Below are 22,359 nucleotides of genomic sequence, written 5' to 3' on the forward strand. Positions count from 1 at the left end.
GGTTCCAGAGTGACCTAGAACCGCGGTTCCAGAGCGACCTAGAACCGCGGTTCCAGAGCGACCTAGAACCGCGGTTCTAGACCTACCTAGACCCCCCCCCCCCCCCCCCCCCCCCCCCCCCCCCCCCCCCCCCCTTCTCCCCCCAGGAACGGAGTTCCTATTAAGGCTAGATTGCCAATAGAGAGGCAGTAGGTTGTTGTTGGTAACATTTTTTGTAATCCTATTTTTCGGATGTCTTGTTCTCCATTAAGATTGTGGATGATGGAGCCTGAGCACAGGAATATTATGGCTTTGAGGAATGTGTGAGTTGAAATATGGAGGAAGGCTAGCTGTGGGAGGTTGAGTCCAATGGTGACTATTATGAGGCCTAGTTGGCTTGAGGTGGAAAAGGCGATGATTTGTTTGATGTTGTTTTGGGTGAGGGTGCATGTAGAGGCAAATAGTGTGGCAAGAGCTCCTAGGCACAGGCATAGAGTGAGGGCGGTTTGGTTAGTGTTAAATATAGGGTGGGTTCGGATAAGGAGGAAGATTCCGGCCACTACTATCGTGCTGGAGTGGAGCAGAGCGGAGATGGGGGTTGGGCCTTCTATGGCGGCTGGGAGTCACGGGTGGAGGCCGAATTGGGCGGATTTGCCTGTTGCTGCCAGCATGAGTCCCAGGATGGGGAGGGTGGGGGTTTGGGAAGGGGAGGAGAGTTGTTGGATTTCTCCGGTGTTTGAGGTGTAGGCTAGTCACGCTATGCAGGGAATAAGTCCGACATCGCCACCTCAGTTGTAGAGGATGGCTTGGAGGGCAGCAGTATTAGCTTCTGCTTGGCCATATCATCAGCTGATCAGAAGGAAGGATATAATGCCCACTCCTTCTCAGCCGATGAGTAGCACGAAGAGGTTGTTGGCGACAATTAGGATTAGTACAGTGCTAAGGAATAGGAGGAGGTGGGAGAAGACTTTTGTGATGTATGGGTCTGAGGCTATGTATGTCCACTAATTGCCCATCCCTGTTTCTACAGTCTGTGGGTCCTTCAAGCTGAGATACTTGTTCTCAAAACCTCTACAGTTTGCCTTCCAGGAATATAGATTTTTAGGGAAGCTCAACAGAATTTCTACATCTTTTGTAATAAATCTTTTTGAAGAAAGAGCAGGATATGCAGCAATCGCAAGGTCCTTCAGCTTAAATGAGAACAAAATTGATTTCCTGAAACATATTCCATCTTCTTGAGACTGGAAACCAACATCCAGTAACTTAAAAGCTGAGAGTCTAGTGCTGTTGAAAGTCTAGTGGTTTAACTGCATTTCTTTTCCATCCACAATATTCCATTAAACTGATGACAGAAATGAAAATTTGCAGTGACCATTCAAGTACACAAAGACGTAAACAGTCACATACAGTGAATTAGGGTGGATAGTCTGCTGATGAAGTCAGGGATGCTCAGTTGTGCTATTCTGTTGTGCTATTCAGCAATAGCATTCTCTTTAATCTATTTTAAAAATGCCCACCTCAAAATGAAGTTATTTCCTCTTTTTCTTAACAGGTCAAAAAGAAGAGAAAGTATAAACTGTACCCAAAATTTATCCAAGGGAATGAAACAAGGTAATAAAGCAAGAGAACATTTGTGGAAACCAAGCTAACCAACACACCAGACAAGCAAGCAGGAAATAAATAATGTGCGATTGAGCAGTTAAAGAGTGTATCAGGAAGTAGAAATACATAAAGGTAAACATCTCATTGCTTTGCTTTCAACATATTTTTCTTTGAAGAGAAAATTTAGACACTATTTTTAAAAAGTAAATGGATCAAAACAAGAATTCTGAAACCTTTAACAATATCAATATTTCGTTATTCGTAAGAGTGGATCATTTAGCAGCAGAATGCAATGTCTGTCACTTTGCTAAACCAAGGAAAATGTCATAGCAAATTGACATATGGAGATAGTATTGACATACAGAGATATCCATAAGATAGGAGGTTATAGTGAATAGGAGGTTATTATGAATTTAATTTCAGAATTATATGGAATCAGCAGAATAAATTCAAAGCAGAACCATAGCAAAATGAAGAGTACTATTTAGGAGCTATGGACAAGTCTGCTGCTACAAAATCCATTTTCCTCCAGTCCTTTTCCATCTCCCCTTTTTTAACTTCTGGTCCCTCTTTTATCCTTCAAAAGCTTTTTACCCCTGTGCATTGTAATTCACCTAATTCCTGTTTCTCCAGGCTGTGCAGATTTCTATCAAAGGAGTACTAAAAACAAAGGCAAGATTTTCTGCTTGCTCGGTGTTGTGTAGATGCGATTTCAAGGGAGATTCTTCCCAAAGCTGGGAACAATCTGCTCAGTATTGATGGACTGTCTGAAGACCTCCCCTCTGTCCAGCCCTTGTGGGACTGTGACCGTTGAGTGCTCCACTCTTAACTCCACTGTCTTGGTTTGGAAAAACAGGTGTCTGCCAGGGAAAGCTGAAGCTTCCCTTGGAATAGAGAATATAAACACCCTCCCTTCAAATCATTATGATTTTGCAATTAAGCAGGCTTTCAGGCAAAGATATGGGAATAGGAATAACAGTTCTTTATTAAGAATATTAAAAATACAAAAGCAGTAGTACCAAAAAACCCCAAGCAAACCAAGACACAAACAAAAATCCTAGAAACACTGACAGAGTCAGAATATGACCTGACACTTTGTTGGCCAGGATGTTGGGAGCAATCCAAAGTAAGTCCTGTTACAGTGGCAGATGTGGCTCTGTTGGAGTAGAGATGATCTTGTAGAAGGATCCAGTGGTGGCAAGATGAGTCCAGTCTTCCTCTGGGAATCCAGTGCAAAAACAGGCTGCCTTGGTGTTCTGACTATCTGGCTTTATCCAAGTAGGAATGCTTGGCTTCTCCCCCTGCATGGAGCATCTCCAATGGGATGATGTAATTTTATCAGTCATGCAGTGAGCCTTAATGGCCCATTAACAGAAGATATCCCCATTATTATCCTCAAGATGTCACATTAACAGAAGAGGGAGGATGGGTGAATGGAAGAGATCTCATGGAAGAGATAAGAACACTGCCCCATCTGGTTTTACCAGATGATAGTAGAATATACACCCTTGGTTACATTCTGCATTGCAACCCAAGACACTCCACCTTGTCTGTCTGGGCAGGCGTCATTCCTCTCCCATGTAAGACAGAGTTGTGACTTGGCACAATTTTATTCCCCTCATGGGTGGAAAACGATTCTTCTGGTGCTGCTTGTCCTTGCTCAAGAAGCCAGATTGTATTGGCTGCCGTGTGTTCTTAATTGCAGGTGTTTCTGTATCAGTGCAGTAATTCATCAGGATGTGGCTTCCCGTCGGATGGAGGCAGGCTACAGGAATGTAGTGGTACAAGTGCACTTTCTTCTCAGGAATTTTCTGACAATATGCAACACTATTTTATTAAGGAGAAACGTCTTCAATAAATATTCATATGCCTTTTGTCTGGGTTTCTACATTGTCACAGCTATAAAACTCATTTGAAACACAAGCCTTTACTCAGTCTGAAAACTTTTTGCAACAGATATTAATTCTCAGTGATATTTTGCTTGATTTGACGCAATTGAGGCATTTAAGTATTCTTGTAATATAAATAACAAAATTTAAATTAAATATTATTTTTAAAGCTATCCTAATGTGTATAAATACTGTCTTTGTAGAAACATTAAGTATGAGGGTGGGATAGATTTAATGTGAGATATTTTTATCACAAGCAATAATAAGTTTATATGTCGTAACTCCACTTTTAGAGATATTTACAGTAATCTGTAATCAAAGTTGTTTCATGTCCAATTTTTCAAGTGATCAAGTGATACAATTTTCCAAGGCTGTTATACTGAAAAACACAGTATTTGCTGTTTTTTAAAAAAATATGCAGTTACCAATGAATGCTGCATATAAAGCTTCAAAGTTCTATAATTATATTAGATACAGTAGCTGAGTCACTATTTTAAACTGCATATTTGTAAATGTATTTGGCAACCAGGGAAAAAGTTCAGCTGTCAACCAATTATTATATTATTTTCTTTCAAAGGAAAACTTTTATTATCCTGAAGTGTGTAGCACAATACCCAGTGCACTGAGGTTCATCTTTCCTAGATATATTTATTTTTCAATAACTCCTCAAATATGACTTTCAGAACAGCCTTGTTTCTTTTGAGGATTACCTGGAATTTCCACAGACAGAATCTTCAATGATATAGCATTAAACATTGAATAAGTGACTGCAACTTGCATCCTGCATGTGGATTAGAGCTTAGCCCTTTTATGAGTTTTAGGTCTCCTAATTTTATTGGCTCTATTTCATCTCAAAGTGTGCATATATACACACACATGCTCTTTATATTTTATAATATCTATATATCCATATATACATATACACATATACACTTTTTATATTTTAAATGCATCTATAGGCTTTTTTCTTCCCCTGAAATATATTTGGCATGTCTGTCCTGTCCTATATAGGGCATTTCATGGCCATAACATGTTTGCAGTGACCCTGGAGGTAGCAAGGTCAGTTCTACTGTGCATCACAGCTGGGGATTCTCTCAGAGATATGGCATGAATTCCAAAATCAGCTGAGCTGCAGTAGCTCCATGGTGCATGGAATCTCATCAGCCTGGGTTTTAGCTCTTCAGGCAGAGCAGGAATGGATCTGTTTCAAGAACTAGGCTGACCAGGGTTTGGATATCCCAGTACCAAGAGAAATTGCGTGCAGATTTTAGAAGGGTTTAATGCCAAACAAATGGAGATTCATACTTGGCTATCCAAAATCTTGATTTCAACAGTCTGATAGAAATGTATCAGCCCTACATTTATTGTATTGCGTGTCTTTTTTCAGAAACAGGTCAGGCACTACTGTATTCTAAGAACAAACACTATTTTCCCCACCCAGCGAACTTAGATTTTTTTTCTGCCTCCTCCCGTTTCTTTTATTTTCTGATGTGGATACTCACATTCACCAGGCTACTTGCCAAGCTCTCTTTCCTTTTGGTGATTTTGGTAGAAAACAGGAAGTTAATCCTGACAGATGGAAGAAGAGTTCTGTTAGGTGTGAAGGTGTACACCCAGAGTTTGCTTGACAGGGAAGAAGGAGGGGCTGCTCAGAGCTTTGCACTAAGTTGAGCTTGCAGCTCAGGTGATGTGTGTGCTTCAGGAGAGATGGCATGGAGATCGACTCTCCAAGGGAAATGTACAATCTCCTCTTCCATGCCACATTCCCTGACATCAAAATAAAGAGTCCAGCTGAAGTCCTTTGGGTGAAGACTTTATTCTCCTTCTTACCAAACGTGGCAAAGAGGTCATCCAGCCTTTAGCCTGTGCACCTGAGGAAGAGCCTCTGAGGTACTCAGTACTTGTGTCACAGCAGCCTGCAAGATGACTCCTGGTCTACATGGACCAAAGTCATAAGGGTAATTCAGGCTGTATTTGAATTTTCTTCAGGAATCAAAAGGCAGAACAGGAACAGGGCGGACTGAATTGAGCTCTCCTGTAAGATCATGTATTGGCAGTCAGGGTTGCACAGCTGAGTAAACAGAGAAATAGGAAAAAAAAAACCCAAACCACCAAATGTGCTGAGCAATATATTTTGGCTTTTGAATTGTTTTCTTGCTTCTGGATGAGGCAAATAATACACCCAAGAAAGCGTTTCTGCCACTGTTGATATGAGACCACAGATCTGCATGGAATACTTGAAAATGCATAAATTGTTCACTAATTACATCTTAAACAAACATTTAATATAATTTCAGATTTCACAACATCATACTAATGAACTACAAACAGCTGTCCTTTGACCCAGAGCTTATAGCCCCTGGCAATTTCCTTTCTACTTAGCACATCATGAAGTCTTTAGATGGCAATTTTACAATATGACATGGTTAATAATTTGGTCTTTTAGAAACAAATGAAATAGAGAATAGTCTTCTAGGGAATTGAAATTATCAGGATTATGCTGCCTATGAGGAGCTTAATGAAACAGGAACAGAAGCATCAAAGTCACTTTTGACTGCAGAATTTTATGATAAATATATTGAGTTCTTTTTGTTTCTACTCCAACTTTTTTCTTATAAAAATATTGTGTCAGTATCAATAGGAATTAAATTATCTACTCTGTTGCAGGGGTAAATTTGCAAATGCTTTCACCTCTTCTTGTCTGGTCTGGTGCGTTCCAGAATTGACAGAAATTCCCTTTATATAGAAAATTCTTATAATAAATCTTGCTTTAAAAACAAAAACAAAATCAAAACCAAAACCATACTGGACAACCTAAAATGCTAAACTAAAGATCCATGGCAAGCAAAAATCCAAGGTTTTTTCACCTTCATTCTGTACCTAATTTCTAATCTTGCCCCTGTTATCTGAAAAATAAGTAGTCCCCACTCTTGTTGAATCTCACCAGCTCACAGTGCTTCATGTATTTACTTTCCCACTACATAACGGTTAATCACATCACAGAAATGAAACAGAATTTCACTCACATGAATCCACAAAAGCAGCATGGAAAGTTTTTAAAAAATTGCTTTTGTATCTTCCTGGTACAGAAGAAGTGACCAGAGCACTGTTCTCTAGCTGCCTTCCAGCTGTGTCAGGAATGATGCTAATCTTGCTCCTTTCGTGCCCACAAATTGCTCGTTCTGTAGCACATGGGAACATTTTCTTGCAGCTGTGAGGGAGCTCCAGTGGGAAAAAATGAGTGGAACCACACAGCTGAATCTCTTCAAATTCAGAAGACATTGAAAACTCTTGCTCAGAGCTTAAATGGCCAAGGTGCTTCATCACTTGACTTGTGTTTTTTGACTAGAGCAAGAATAAATGCTTAGCATTTAATTTACTGAAGCTTCTTGCCTTTTAAGAACATTCCTGGATCTAGTAGTATTGATTTAAAGAAAATGAACCAACATATATTATATTTAAGACAAAAAAAATGCAGCAGAATCATATAAATTAAGTTATAAAATAGAATTGAGCAAAGGACTGGAAATTGGTCTGGAACAAGTTTCTCCAGGCAGGTCTAAAGTTCACAGTCGAAAGAAGGGAACATTTCTGTTGTTCTCTGTACCTCCTTTATCAAGACCTTCATTTTGTATGATCAAATTTAACCAACTGTTGCATCATGGTTCCTATATCATGCTGCTCCTCTCAGTGGAAGTAGTCAAATGATTGTAATTAATCAAACAATTAAGTACTTTGTTGAACTGGGACTTAAACAGAGGAGCCAGAAAAGAGCTGAAGGCAAAATCAAGCCTATGCATTTTAATCTTCTTTCTCCCCATGAATACTTCATGGGAAATAACAGGTTGTTTTGAAAGAACCTTCATTTTAAGCACAGTTTGTCCCATAATCTGTATCACACATTCTGTAGCCTATGTAACTTTGATAACAGAAAATAAATTATTGCCCACCAAATACCAAAATGTTAATTATGCTTTCCATTTGCTTCGGATAAATCCATATTTTGTAATGGATTTAGGCATATGGAATTATAGCCCAGAGGCTGAAACAACAGCTTGGTTCTTGCAGGGCCTACAGATCATAGAAGGCATGTTGTGTCTTTAAAATGACCTTTTGATGGAAAGAGAAAGAATAAACTACAGCTGCTCAGTGAATACATACAGCACTGGATGGTAATTACTAAAGGAACTGGTCTGAGCAAGAATATATTAGCAGATACTGTTAATTATTGAAGAAAGAACAACAGAATAAATTTGCATGTAGATGTTAATATGGAAAGAAGTGATACTGAATCTGTGTAATACAGTACCTGAAGCAATCACATTTATTTTATGGACTTGAAAAACTGATGAACAAGAAGGTGACTTCTTATTGCAGATGTGCTTCAGGCATTACTTCATTAACAATACAAGAATGAATAATAAATGCTTCAAATAAGCTGTGCTTCTCATATCTGTCTCTAATGACTATGTAATTAAAATAAGTTGAAAATGGGAAGTCTTGTGTGAAATATAGTTCTTAAATAAAATTAATATCTTCAGTGAACTGGCAATTGTTTTTTTCTCAAAATAATCACAAGGATTTGTAAAAGATACTTACTAATGAACTCGTAAGCATTGGAAACAAAACCCCACTTTTTCTCATGTGTTGAATGCTATAGAGCAAGAAAGACAGCATAAGGAAACTTGATGGCTTGGAACATGCCTGGTTCTAAAGGGAAGTTATCTATGACACTTCCAGATCAATGGAGTCAATGGTTCATAAAGGACAACACAGCTGTTCAAGGCATGTACAGGAGTGTTTACTTCTCTATGAGCCTGATTTCTGAGATTCTCGGAGAAAATCCTAATAACAGTATCCTCACTACAGGGTCAAAACCTCAAAACTCTACAAATATGCCCCCCTCAATAAATGTGTTCGTCTTTGCTTTGATTATCTTGTTTCAGAAACAAAGCGTTCCTACCTGAAACCAAAGACATTTATTGAAGTCTATTTTTTTTTTTTTAAATTTTTTTATTTTTTAATTTTTTTAACTGAACCCAGTCTCTGGGAGGTTTAGCTGTCAATTCCCCACTCAAAGAGAAGTGGCTCGTAGGGTATTTATTTCTCTTAACCTTTAGAGGAACTTGGACTCTTTCAGCCATTGAATTGCCATAGTGGGATAAATTTCTCAATATGCTGTCCCAACCTCCTGTCCCAATTAAACCCCAAATTAAACATTCCTGTCCAAGGGAAAGAAATGTCAGTAGGTGGGCAAAAAATGAGCCATATGAAGTGGGCAGTTCACCATGTGCTCAGGTAGAATGACTGGAGGATTAATGCTAGAAGGGGCCACTGTGACAGTCTCCAGCCATGAACACAAACTCATATTTTCATCTTTTTTGAGTGTGTAGGATTAAGTATGGCCTGATCTATGTATTAGGGTTAAAGTCCAACTCCTTGGTGGGCAGGCTGTGTCTCAGAAGTCAGATAACAGTAAAATTACATGAGCAGCACTGTACTCGATGTTTTGTCCTCCTCAGGCTTCTAAATTTCTTGTGCTTAAGAATAATCAAAATGTGTTTACGAAAAAGCAATGAATAAGTGAATAAGCAAAGACTTTTGATCCTTTGATTTCTACCAGTGAAGATGAGCACACCTAAATAGCTGTAGGCTTGCCAGAGGCTGGTGCACTAATCAGTGATCTGTGTAGGCAGATCTTAAATCTTTGCAGAAAAGAAAGATGTCACACATGAGAACACGGCAGTGTGCTTGAGGATGTAGGTTTGTAATTCTAAATTTTAACCAGGATAGAATTTTTTTTTTTTTTTTTATTTTTTTTTTTTTTCATTTTGTGAAAGGAACTTTCATCTACTATCAGAGCACTTCATTTCGGGTCATGGCTGCTTTGCACACGGGTCACATATAATGATGATAATCCCTACATCAGTTTTTTAGAGCCAGCTATTGTTGTCTCTAATCTAATCTAATCAAGACACTGGCCTTCCATTCCCCTAAGAATGTGTCTCATACACAGTTCTGGGGAAATACGGAGTACAGACCCCAGACAGGTCTCATCTGAAATCTCTGTCACTATCAGCAGACTTTATTAGGATCCCAGGATCCTAAAAAAGCCCTCAGGATATTTTCTGGGTATTAATTTGAGGATGTGTAGTAGTTGATTTCTCCATTCAAAGATGATTGACTACACTAATGATCTAATATGGCACGAGTAATTTCTTAAAAAAATTATTATTATTATCATTATTATTAATGTCTCTTATTCCCTCAGTGGAGACAATTCCAAAGTCTTTCTCTAATGAATATGTCTCAAAACTTTGGAGAATCCTAGGATACTGTGCTTTGAATAGCTCAAAATAGTTATTTTTTGAAATAGTGACTTTTTGAAACCATTCCACATTTTTTATAACTGAAGCTTTCATTAAAAAGGACTATAAAATCCACTATTTGGGCAGGAACGGCATACTGACATACAGACTTAGAAAATATCTTGCACTTGACATGTAATAAATCTGTTTTTTTCAGATTTATTGAAATATTTTAAACTATTCTTACTGTAGAAAGGAAAATAATCCTTGAATTTAGTTTTACTATAGCTGCAGCATTTATGTGTTGATTGTTTGAGCTCAGTGAAAGACACTTGACAGAAGGTTCTTTGGATTTCCTTCATATTTATTTCCTATGTGTTAAAATAGTATTTTCTCTTCTTTCTCACAATTTGGAAAGGAATGGGGAATTAGGCATACAGTGGAGATTTTAGTACAGTCTACAAGCTGGAAGACATACAAGCAAGGTGTTTTGTTTTACAAAAATTGTCTTTTCCGTTCAATGAATGAATCAAAGAAACAATTTTTGGAAAATGTAAAGAGGGAAACATGAATTTCTTCCAATAACTAGGCATGTTGATAGACTTTGCTTTCTGCCAAGAGATAACTGGAGTCTTTATTGCCTGTTACAGATTTATCTATCTATTCAGAAAGAAAAAATAAATTAGCTTTTAATTCCACAGGTATATTTGAAAATGAACTCATTATGCTTGCTTCACTAAGTGTTTTCATTTTGATGGTTTTCCACCTGCTGTAGTACTAGCAAAACATGAAGCAAACTTCATAATGTGAACATTAAATATTCAGTCCCTAATACTATGTGTCTTCTCATTTTAATGCAGCTGTAAACTGACAATGAAGTCCAAGCTAAACTCTAATGGTACTGGCATAGTAAAAATGATAATTTTCTTTACAGCAACAATTAATGGCAGATTCAAATTCTTATCCGAAATAAAAAAATTGAGCCAATTTGGCTCAGGTACATTTGTACCAACTTGGTGCTTCCAATGAGTCTGCAAACCTGAAAATGGAGGAGCACAGTTTTAACAAAATTCCTGTTTCATTTTGAAAGACAATTCCATCTCTGTGTAAAGCTGTTCTGAACTTATGGAGTAGGCGGTCTTCTCCTTGTGACAAAGAACCGTGGCCACTCAGGAGCCAACCCAAGATAAGAAGAACCAAAAGATACCTCATGATAATGTATTTTTGCAGCACAAAGGAAGCCTTTATTAGCAAATAGATATGATTGTAGATAGGACAGAGCTTCAATTCCAGGTGTGCTGTTCTCCTGACTGCAGTGGAAAACTGCTGCCTGATACAACTTGATTTTTTGTTTTTGTTGTATATATAAATATACATATATTATATGTGCCAATCCTTCATTTCTTTTGTAAAAATACAGGGAACTGGAAAAAAAAAGAGAGGGATTCACATGCAACTATAAGAATGTGAATGGTTTTCAAAGCATTAGAGAGACAAGGAGGTTGTTTTAGGAATAAAGATAATGAAAGTTGGCATGTATTCCCTATACAACAAAAGAAAAATTACTTATAGACAAAAAAAGCAAGCAGTTGCAACTAAATATCAAGGACATTCAGAGCCACAAAAGTGTATAAATAAAAGTACAGTGAAGTTTTCCTTGCAGTTGCACAGCTTCAGTTTCTTCTCATAATGTTCGTTCTTCCCCAAGTTTCCACTTTCCAAAAGAAATTAAAAAGAAAAAAAAAAAAAAAAAAAAAAATCCAAGCACATCTTGGAGAACGTAGAGGGAAAATTGACAAAGCCTCTTTTGTAGTTACCATTTCCAGATTAATTTCATAGCCTTGCAAAAAATGAGGGAGCATTTTCAGCCAGATCAGAACATTTACTCTCCAACATTACATTCCATCCTTCCAAGCAGCTTTTGTTGCAGATTCTGGTTTCACAGATTCCCTCTTTTATAGAGAAAGGAAATTGAAAGAAAATGAAAAGTTCATAAAGGTATACTGAGAGACTGATACTACAATATTAAATGCTTTTTATTATTGCCCTCCTTGCTACAGTTTGGCCATACAGAAACAGCATTTTAAAGTAGAGAAAATTTAATTCTACAGAACCAAACAGTATATTGCAAAATGCCATATATTTGCACCTCATAAAGGATTGATCTGGAGGAATGAATGTTGAAACTGAAAGTCGTTTAACTGTTTAGTCTGTTTCATCGTTCTCTATTGTTCCCTATTGTTTGTTCATGTTCAATATTTGGGAAAAAAAAGATGTTTCCCCAATCCAGAATTTCTAGTGCTATATTTGTTTCTGTTGGCACTTAAATCTGTGTCCAAAATTTCTTCTACTTTTTTGGTACTGCAGATATAAACTACACTCCCACCAAGCCATCTTCATTTCAGCAGCCCTGGGTAGTATAACATTTTTAATAAAATTGCTTTTACTTCCAATAAAGAAATGATCACACATTCAACCAAATTCCATGTAAAGGCAGCTGCTTGCTCATTGAATGGTCTCCAGCAGCAACATAGGCACTGGAGGGCTGGATTGGTGTTGGATGGATCTCAGTAGCAGCTGTGGGGTGAAAAGAGAATGACCCATAGGTAATGCATCTCTCTTTGAAGAACCGAGGGAGCACAGAACATCCTCTCTGTGCTCCAGCTTTCTCCCTATTCAACTGCACTTATTTCTCTGGGAAATTAATGATCATATCCAGGTACGCAGAGAAAGGAACCTTCTCAATCTCGGGGTAGTACGTATGCAAAATCTTCATTTTTCTTCAAAAGTTTAATCTAAAGATGCCTATTTTTTCACTAAGTTTTTTCTTCTCAAAGCAATAGCAATGCATAGTTCTTTATGACATTTTAAAACCAAGACAATGAAAGCAATCATGTCCTGTCAGCAGTAAATCTATAGAACTGCAGATGAGTATTTCCAAAATGGTTTGTTCAACCCATGTGGCACTGCAATTTGCACCAGCCATGATGAACAACAGCAAAATCTTATGCTTACATTAAAAACATCTAATATTTGTAAGAATAATGCTTAAAAAAGTTCACACTTTTTTTTTTTAAGTATAGTGTTTACAGTAGTGCTTGCAACTAAACTTTGTTTCTGTTGAAAATTTAATTAAAATATGTTTACAGAAAACAGCAAGGATGGTAGGCATTTGTAATAATTTGTGATAAATGTTAGGAAATAATCACTGCCATAGTCTGAAAGTAAACCAAAATCAAGGGCATTCCTTTGGCCTTTGTAATAAATACTGGGAGAGGGGGAGTAGCATTACTTTATTCATTAATGTTGCAACATCCAGCCTACATCCTTGGTCAGTGCTGAAATATCTTCTGCACTAGCTATAAGAAATTTATTCCTCCAGTGTCCTGATTTTCTTTCTGTTCATGTGCCTGTATAAGGGATTCAGAGATATATGTGCAAGCAAAGCCTGAAGGCTGAATTTACAGGGTTTCAGTAGGAATGAAAAAATCTAGATATAATGTCCCAATATCTTTACCAAGATACCTTACCAACTTCCTTTTAATCAGTCTTTCATTTGGTGTGAAGTTACATAAACAAATATAATTTTGGTTGGAATTACAAAGGAAAATAAGAATTTGCTTAGTATCTCACCTGTCTCACTGTGCTGCCTTTGACATTTTGACCATTACAGGTAAAATACTTGAAAAGTGCATGAAGAAAGTGGAAAAAAAAACCCCCAAACCAAGCAGATTATTTCCAGCCACTGCAGACCTGGATTATTTTTAAACTGGTGATTGACTGATGGAAGTCTCTGTACTCTCCTGAGTGATCCAGAAATAAATCAATTAAACAAATCCATTTTGTCTTTTCCCCCCCCCCCCCCTTTTTTATTTAGGCCATCATATCAAAGATATTTCAGTAAGCAGTGAGACACTTCAGCATTGGAGACCTCAGTGTTCAGATGCTGATCTTTCCATAGTTTATTCCAGTTCATAAAAGCGTGAGTAACAGGGAATTCCTCGACAGATTGTCCCCCCATATATCCTCTGACAAAACCTGAATGTTTTCCAGAATGTCAATACAAAACTTGGTGTCCTCAGCTTTCACAAGTTCCATAAAATCTGTGGCAAGCTGCCTTTGGTCTGTCACATTTAGAGTCTCACTCAGGCTTGCTGACAGCTACAGGGAAGCTGGCAACTTTGAAGGAGCTTGCTTGGAGAAGGATCCCTCTAAAATGAGTGGGAAATGGAGTCTGAGGAAGTCCAGCCTGGTTTCCAAAGGCTGTCCCAGTGATTTGAAGGCTGATACTCAAAGCAGGACATGGACAGCTGCTCTTGCCCAGGCTGGTTTTGAGGACACAGCAGCTCCCTGCGGGGACGTGGGAGCTCAGGTGGCCTCCCAGCACTTTGGGGTGGCCTCTTGCTGTTTCCCAGCATCAACCATCACCCTATGCCATGGAGTTGGCTGGTTCCCCAAGGCCCAGAGAAGGGTTTTTCCCCCAATTGCTGCAGTGGGTTGGTAGCACAGTGCTCCTGGCTATTTGGGGTAAGATGTGGTGACAGCCTCTTGCTCCACCAGCCTGTCACCTCGCACCGGAGCAGAGACACCTCGGACAAGCCGGCCGAGCTCCCCTGGAGGACATTGACACAGCTGGCTGAGAAAGGCCTACTCTGCCTCACACAGCTCCTGCCTGGTGCCCATGCCGGGGGTCTGGGATATCCTAAGGGTGGGAGCTGGTGGATGCGGGCAGGGCCTGGGAGAAGCTTTGTGCTGGAAGGAGAAGGCACGAGATGGTGTCAGGGCGGTGGAGCAGCGGCAGGAAGGGGCCTGTGCTGGGCCCCTGCAGTTTGTGACATCAGCAGAGCGTCTCTGGAGCGACAGGAAGGATGGGGGACCGAACGTTCCGTGCCGTTCCACCAGGGCACAGTGGCACGAGGAGCCCACTGTGAGCCCAAGCGAGGTGCTGGCGATGCCGCTGCAGTGAGGGGACTGGAGCAGGCGATGCACAGCCACCATGGATGAAAACAGATATCCTTTTCCTCTTCTGCCTTCTCCTCCTCCTCTCCCCTCCCTGCCCGGTGACAGCTGCCATTGGGACTCCCCCTGACAGTGTCTTTCCCCTCAGGCCTAGACCTGGCCTGGGCACACCGGGGACCCCCAGGAGGGTGGTAGGGGCAGCCAGTCCCATCAGCCAGGACAGGCTGACAATGTTTGGGTGGGCAAAGTGTGGGGAACACTAATTCCTTGGTGTTTCTTGGCACTCCCCACCGTTCCCTGCCACTGGGGAATCCCCTTGGACTCCCCACTTCTCCCTCCTCTCACTGCACCCCTTTTGGCACCGTGACCATCCCTTGATCTCCTTCACACCCTCCCTTCAGCCCTTCTGGTCACTGCCCGCCGAGTCTTTGAGGACAGAGCAGAAATCTCTTCCTGCACACCTCGGGGCCTGCTGCATTCTCAGAGGTCAGAAGACAAGGAAAGCACAAGCTTCTTAGGTTTAACAAAATTAAACTTCTCCCCCTCACCGCTCCTCACGTTAAAAGACAATTTCATGGGCCAGAATCTTCCTTAACCTCATGTCTCATACATGGTTTTGGAATCTCATTCAGAATGATTTCAAGACTGGGAATATTGATTTTGAGGGTTGCATGAGGCTGCTTGAAAAAATGCAAATATGTTTTGATGAAGTTCATTTAAAGCATATTTTCAAGGTAAGGTGTATGTACATTAAGCAATTAACAGTTTAGATATTCAGTTACATACATCATACATTTGCTGTTTTTTTCCAGGTAAATTTTTGGGAAATGTATTTCACGCTACTGTGGTGTGCAAAATCAACAAAGAATTTTCCTCCTCCAGGACTTTTGTTTCTGTGTGAAATAGATAACCCAGGGTTTGCATTCAAATCACAATCATTTAGAATGGAAAATACCGCTAAGATCACCGACTCCAACCATTAATATATTGAAAAGTCCACCTCTAAACCTTGCCCCTAAGCACCACAACTACAGGTCTTTTAAGTACTTTCAAGGAATGGTGACTCAGGCACTTCCCTGAACAGCCTGTTCCAATGCTTGACAACACTTTCAGTGAAGAAATTTTTCTTAATAACCAACCTAAACCATTCCTGGCACAACTTGAGTCCACTTCTGCTTGTCCTACTGCTTGTAACTTGGAGAAGAGCTTGACATCCATATAAATCTGTCTTTTCACCACAATGAATTAGTGTAAGATGAAAAAAAAAAAAAGTGGATTTTGGTTCCCATTCTTTTTGTAACATGCCTACACTTGAGATAACTTAAAGCATTCTGATTTCATCCTATTCAGCATCTTCTATGATCAAGCTAATAAGCCCAGACTTGCCTGTCTGATGTTGGACAGAGCCATGAGAGCAACTTCCTAAAAATCTTCTTGCCAGGAGGACAACATGGACTTGTCTGAGTTGTTCAGGCTTTAGATCCAGCATGTATTCATTCTGTTCTCCACAGTACCTCTCCTGTAGTAGTTAAGAGCTGTGCCTGAATGGATGGGAATTGCACTCTAAGCCCCATGGAAAGGATTTGGCCTTGAGATGTGGCAGTCTTTAAGAGATTTCCATGAAGATTACACAATACAGCTAGGAACTGGACTTAATAAGTTAATTTAGTGTAGGTAAGCAAACTACTGCCAAGCAGATCTTGTACCAGTGAGTAAATACTACAAAACTGAGTGACTTGGCACTTACTGGCTGTACATGTCCTTCATGTAATGACTCAGAATATATTAGGTTTTCCCTTTTACCTCATTTCCTCATTTCCCCCTCCCCAAAACAGCTGCCTGGTAATGCTATTTCCTTAAAAGAATGAAAACAAGTGTATTTATTTATTTATTTACACATTTATATATATATGGTTCTTATGAGAATGTTACAACCAGCTGGCTGATTCTGTCCTGATTTGGCAGAGAAGGATTAACTATGTCAGAATGTCAAAAGTCAGAACCTTTTAGGTCATGAGAAGGAAGGAACTAAGTCTTCCTCACCCTTTCTTCCTCACCCTGTCTTCCTCTCTTACTGTCGTCTGACTTGCCAAGGTAGAACCAGCAGCATGAGCTCAACCCTGGCTAAAGAGGCTTCCTGTGGTTTTTGCTGCAGGGAGATAGTTGCCAACTTAGACAATCTCTTGAGAACTTAAAAATGCTTCTCATTGTTTCCTCTGTCTTCCCCCTGCTTCTCATTGTTTCCTCTATCTTTCCCCAACTTTGGCTTCTGGCAGGAATTTGAGAGAGATGATCAGCTCCGGGCAGAGAACTCAGGAATTATTTGAAGGGAGGGACCTGCAAAGAACAGGTCTGATCCAGCTGTATTTAGCAACATATTGAATCCAATAGCTTGATCTAGTTATTTAAAGCAGTACTGTTAGGTGTTCTTTGCTATTGAGAAAGATTTACAGGTGTTCAAGTAGTTGGGGGTGTGTTACCGAGACACACAAAGCAGCCACACGCAGACAAGAGGTTTCGCAGAGCAGAGGTTCCTCCGATCCAGCTCAAAGCTGAGTCCAGGCAGAGAGAGAGCCTCTTTGTTTTATTTCTTACTTTTTATACCTTTGTGGGTGTAGCAGAAGATTGGTTTTTTGGGGTTTCCACCCCTCAGCCTCAGTGGCCAGACCAATTGTCAGTTACAATTGTTTTCAGGTTAGAAATATGCAAACAAAGGACAGAGAATGAAAAACAAAGGATTTGTTTATGTTACATCTGTGGGAAAAAGGTAGAAACTGCTCATAATATTGTACAGTAACTAAAGATCTGACTCCATTTTATGAAAATTCAAAAGGCTATAAAAAATTCAGAAAAAACAGGGTAACAGGGGGGCTCATATATTTAATCAGTGTAATGACAGGTAAAAATTCAAAGCATTCTGGAAGAGAATCTTTCTGACTTCGTTGTAAGTAACTACACATCATCAGTCAATCTAATACATAGCAAAATACATTTTATAGAAAACTAATTCTAAAGAATAATCTGCTTTTTTTCTTGTCTGTTCTCTTTGAGTGTATTTTACTGTAATACTCATTTGAGCAACATCAGAGTTATGAACATTAACATTTTAAGGAATAATAAATTTTGACATAATTTCTCTCAAGACTCCTTGGCTCTTCTTTTACTGAACAGCAGAGATTTGATGTGCATTAATAAAAATAAGAATGATAAAAGCTTACCCCCCAAAATTATAAGTTTATTTATGTATCTCTATATATATCTTTTTACAGTGACACAATTTTTATCACTTTAATTTGAAGAGCTCTCCTGTGTAGTATTATTGTCTGTATTTCATCAAGAGGCAACTAAAATAGAAACTTTAATTTTTTGCCCAGCTTCTCTTTGTGCCAGTAACTAAGTGAACAACTTCCAAGTACTGATAAACTGTTTATTTCCAAAATAAGTTGGTGTTTTCTTCCCCTGCTTAGTGGTTATGAGCAAATTTGCAGTATTGTTAAGAACATTAAAAATTGGATTGAGGCTATCAACCTTAGATGCGGAATTTCTCAGCAGTAATGAAATGTGTATAATTAGCATTTGTACAGAAATATTTTCTTGCCAGTGATTTCTGTTAAAAATGATCATTATTATTCTCTTTCACAAACTCAAAGCAAATACAGAAGTACTGATTTGTAAGATTTTTTCAGTAGAGTGCCTCATGAAATTTAATTTTGTACTAGTTTCAGTTATCTAATATATTTTTACTCCTATTGTTGTTGTTCAGAAGGACAGTAGGAACTGTACTGTGTAGCAAGGAACTGGCAATGGATCGTTAAACTTTTAGGTTTTATGGTATGGTTTCAAAACCAATCTAATTTAGCAGTAATCCAAAGTCTTGATCAAAGAGCAGCCAGATCTCAAGTAAGCAATTTCCTGTTTATAGATACTTTTGTGGAAGCCAAACCAGCCATAGTAAGTGCCATGTTTTGGATGTTAGAACTTGGCCTCTTTGGCAGTCTCGGTTTAAGGAGCCAACAATTAAGAATTTTCATCAACTTACAGCGATTATCACTGAGGCAGTGGATTGCCATTTGTTTGTGATTTTTGTGAGCTATTTTGCCAGCAGATTTCTCTTAATTTGGCAACTTTTAAGAATAATTCTGGGCAAAATGTTAGAAACATTTATATTTTGTATGCAATTACTTATTTTGAGTAGAAAGTTTTAAAGGAAAAATAGAATTGTTAAACCTGAGAAAAATATAAAAGGCAGAAATGGTAAAAAAGTATTATTCTACTCAAATTCTTTTGCCCTTTTAACTTTTCTAGTGGCTTTTACACTGAAACACTGAAATTAATTACTATGCTAACATTTTGTAAGCTCTATGAAAACGAGCTTACAATTCACGAATCCTGAAAGTGTGAATAATTAATCTAAGTGAAACATTCTGGCTTGTTAAGAATAGAACATGATGTCATAGGTTATTACAAAATATCTTGTCTTCAAACTTTAATAGTGTTTCTTATTTGAAGTGTTGAAAGACTTGTATCTCCTGATAATTTGGTCATCCTTATTTCATTTAAATATTACTGGTTGCTGGTTTTTTTATGCAAATTTAACTGACGGTATTTACAATGTGATGTAAATAGCTGTTGAGGAGGTATTATACTAAATATATTTTCCACTTGATAAGTTTTATGCTGCACATTTATTTTAATTCATAGCATTTTATATATTTTCTACAATGTGTTTGAATATTAAAAATGCATTAAATCTAAATGTATTGCACTTATTTAGATGCTAATTATGTCATATGGGTCATTTTACTTGATACAAAATATTTGTAGCACACAAAGTATAATCTGAAAGTTGAAGAGTATAATCTGATTGTAGTCTCTGTTGCCTGAGGATTCTTCTCTGATTCTCACTCTTGTGGTCAGTTATAGAAAAGTGTTTGGTGCATAACTGTACAATTGCATGTTGTTTTATTGATTTATTATTATTATTATTATTATTATTATTATTATTATTATTATTATTATTATTATTTTGGTCACTTTTTTCCTCAGAAAACCATTGATAAACACTCAAGAGATATAATTAGCATGGACGACTTCAAGGCAATTTATCGAGCTCTTGTACACAGACCTGAATTTGAAGAACTATTCAGGGCTTACTCAACAGATGGCAAAATTCTACCTGATAGCCAGCTCCTTAAATTTCTTGCAAAAGAACAGTTTCAAACTGAAGCTAATGAAACAACTGCCTTAGAAATTATTATGAAGTATGAACCCATTGATGAAGGTATGCACAGTTTAGCTATTTAATATCTAGCTCTTGTTTATTGTGCTTCTCTCAATGACTGTGTTTTGGAAAACCTCATATCTTTATTTCTTTAAAATCATGTCTTTTCATCTACTTTTTATTTTTTATTCCTGTGTGTTAATTTATTTTCATGGTGTCCTCCTCTCTCTAGTCTCCTTTTTTTCTGTCATTTATTTTTTTTCCTAGTCCTTCTATAAATTCTGTTCTTCCGTTCAATACAAACCATTTTCAATTTGTTTTTCTTAAGGTCCTTATCTGCCATTTTTCTTGTCTGCTTGTTACACTGTCTTCTCTCCCTTGAGTCAATTAGTGAAAATGCAAGGCCTCAGACAAGACTTTTACGTCCCTCTGACTTCCTTGCACTGTGTAAGATTTTCATAGATGCCTGGTCACACTTTCTGAATCACAAGAACTCTGAGATGAGGAGGGGTTCATAAATCTGTAATGTTCTTCACCTATTTAAAAGTGCCTCAATCTGTGGTGCAACACTTCTGCTGAGTTTTGCTGATTTCAAATTGTGGCAAAATCTACAACTAAGCCATCAAAAGGATATAACGGCATTATGCTGCAAACTGTTACTTTATTCAGTGGAATATGTTTGATTCTTTCATTTCCTTGGTTCCCAGTGGAATTAATGACTGGTTAAGAAAAAGAAAGCCAAGGAGAAAATATTCCTTCTGGGATAATAACCTGTTGTTTTCTATGCTGACCTGTGGTGGAAGAACAAAATGGAAAATGCCAGTTTTTCAATGAGAAACAGAAGAAGAATTGGTGTTTCATTAAGAGGCACTTACTGTCCAGCAATATCTGCAAAACATGTGATTCCTTATGCCTTTACTGTTTGAGGTTGCTTTTCAAATTTGACTGCATTTTATGGAACATGTTCTACTCTTTCAGAGGAACTAATGTTTACTAATTTTACAAGTTACCAGTTTAAAAGGTTCCTTTTATATTGTGTTATCTGTTCTGATGGGAAAGTTAAAAGCTACAAAAGTTAAACAATGAAAAAACTTCAGTCAATTAGAAAACATCTTTGTTAATATCAACTGAAGTTTCTATAGGTTTAATTTAATGTCTGGTTTAAATTTCAGATACTGAGCCAAATTCTTGTTTGTTTCTTCACCTGTGATGAATTCGTCTCATAACTGGAAATTATCTTGCTGAACAAAATAATCTCTGTATTGTTCATGCTCCTCTGAGCGCGTTCAAACTCCCACTCAAACATATTTATTTATTGAAAAGTTCCAGTTATGACTGACATGAGAGGTGATTCATATGATATTGTGATAGACCATTTTGTGTTACTGTTGTTCTGAATTTGCTACAGAACATTATTCATCAGGACGATCTGTTGGACTCATCTTGCCACCCTTGCCCTGTGTTTTACAGAACGGGAAAAGGGCAGGTTTTGACATTTGATTGACAGGTTTGCTAATGGTAATGACCATTCTCTCAGAAACGTGGTATCACTGGTATGTCAAGATTAGGATGAAAACAATGACTACATTTTACATATAATTTAAATAAATTCATTTATAACATTTAGTACATCCCTAACGTTTGTGCAGAGAGATTTCCCAAGCTACTGAGCCATGTAACTCTGAATTTACTCTCTGTGAGTACCGTAGCTAGTTCAGGACAGTACGGAATGAATTACTGTTTCATTTTTATTATGAAATTTAAATGGCCAATGTCAAAATGCTACACTAACAGATTTTTTCACTTGTGTGCTAAAAGCTTGCATTTTTGGCAGAAAGAGCCATTTCCTTGGAATTGATCACAAGATATGAATATGTGATTCGCACCTGGCAGTTGTGTCTTACTAACACGCAAATGTCAGTTTTGTTCTTCCCAAACATTCCATTATCTGCACATTTTACTATTAGCTTTGAACAGAAGCCTCAACTCATTAAATGAGATTAAAGAAAATGTGCCAACTAATGCATTTTTCTTTTAAGCTCAGTATATATGTCTTTAAAAAAAACTACTACTCATTTACATGGATAGGATTAGAGGCACAGTGAGGATAAGAAGGTGCATTCCATTATTATTTACGATGTAGTGCCATTCAAAGACTCTACTCCTGCCTATTTTCCAGCTAGGCAATACAAAAACAGGGCAAAAATGCAATCCTGTTGTAAAAAACCAACTTGCTTTGTAAATAATAATAAAAGCCTGGTGCATCTGTGAGATAAGGACTTTGAGTAATCCAAAACGTATTTGTGAAGCAAAAAAAAATTCTCGGTTTGTTCCTAGCATACACAGTTGTGAGGGGTTTTTGTGGGGTTTTATTTTGTGCACGTGTGTTAGAGACAGAGCA

At 38.0% G+C, this 22,359-nt stretch overlaps 1 protein-coding gene and 1 pseudogene across 1 annotated transcript in view; one reads left to right on the plus strand and one right to left on the minus strand.

Annotated features, from left to right (window-relative positions):
- Positions 1-13,664: 13,664 nt before the first annotated feature.
- Positions 13,665-14,776, minus strand: LOC131378539 (F-actin-capping protein subunit alpha-1-like; annotated as a pseudogene).
- Positions 14,777-15,336: 560 nt separating this feature from the next.
- PLCZ1 (phospholipase C zeta 1) overlaps positions 15,337-22,359 on the plus strand; it is a 43,935-nt gene continuing 36,912 nt past the window's right edge. Inside the window, exons 1-2 of the mRNA XM_040062629.1 lie at positions 15,337-15,471; positions 19,784-20,018. Coding sequence (XP_039918563.1) covers positions 15,337-15,471; positions 19,784-20,018 — 370 coding nt within the window. The remainder of the gene's footprint in view (positions 15,472-19,783; positions 20,019-22,359) is intronic.

The sequence above is a fragment of the Hirundo rustica genome, chromosome 4 (genome assembly GCF_015227805.2).
Source record: "Hirundo rustica isolate bHirRus1 chromosome 4, bHirRus1.pri.v3, whole genome shotgun sequence".
Taxonomy (NCBI): domain Eukaryota; kingdom Metazoa; phylum Chordata; class Aves; order Passeriformes; family Hirundinidae; genus Hirundo; species Hirundo rustica.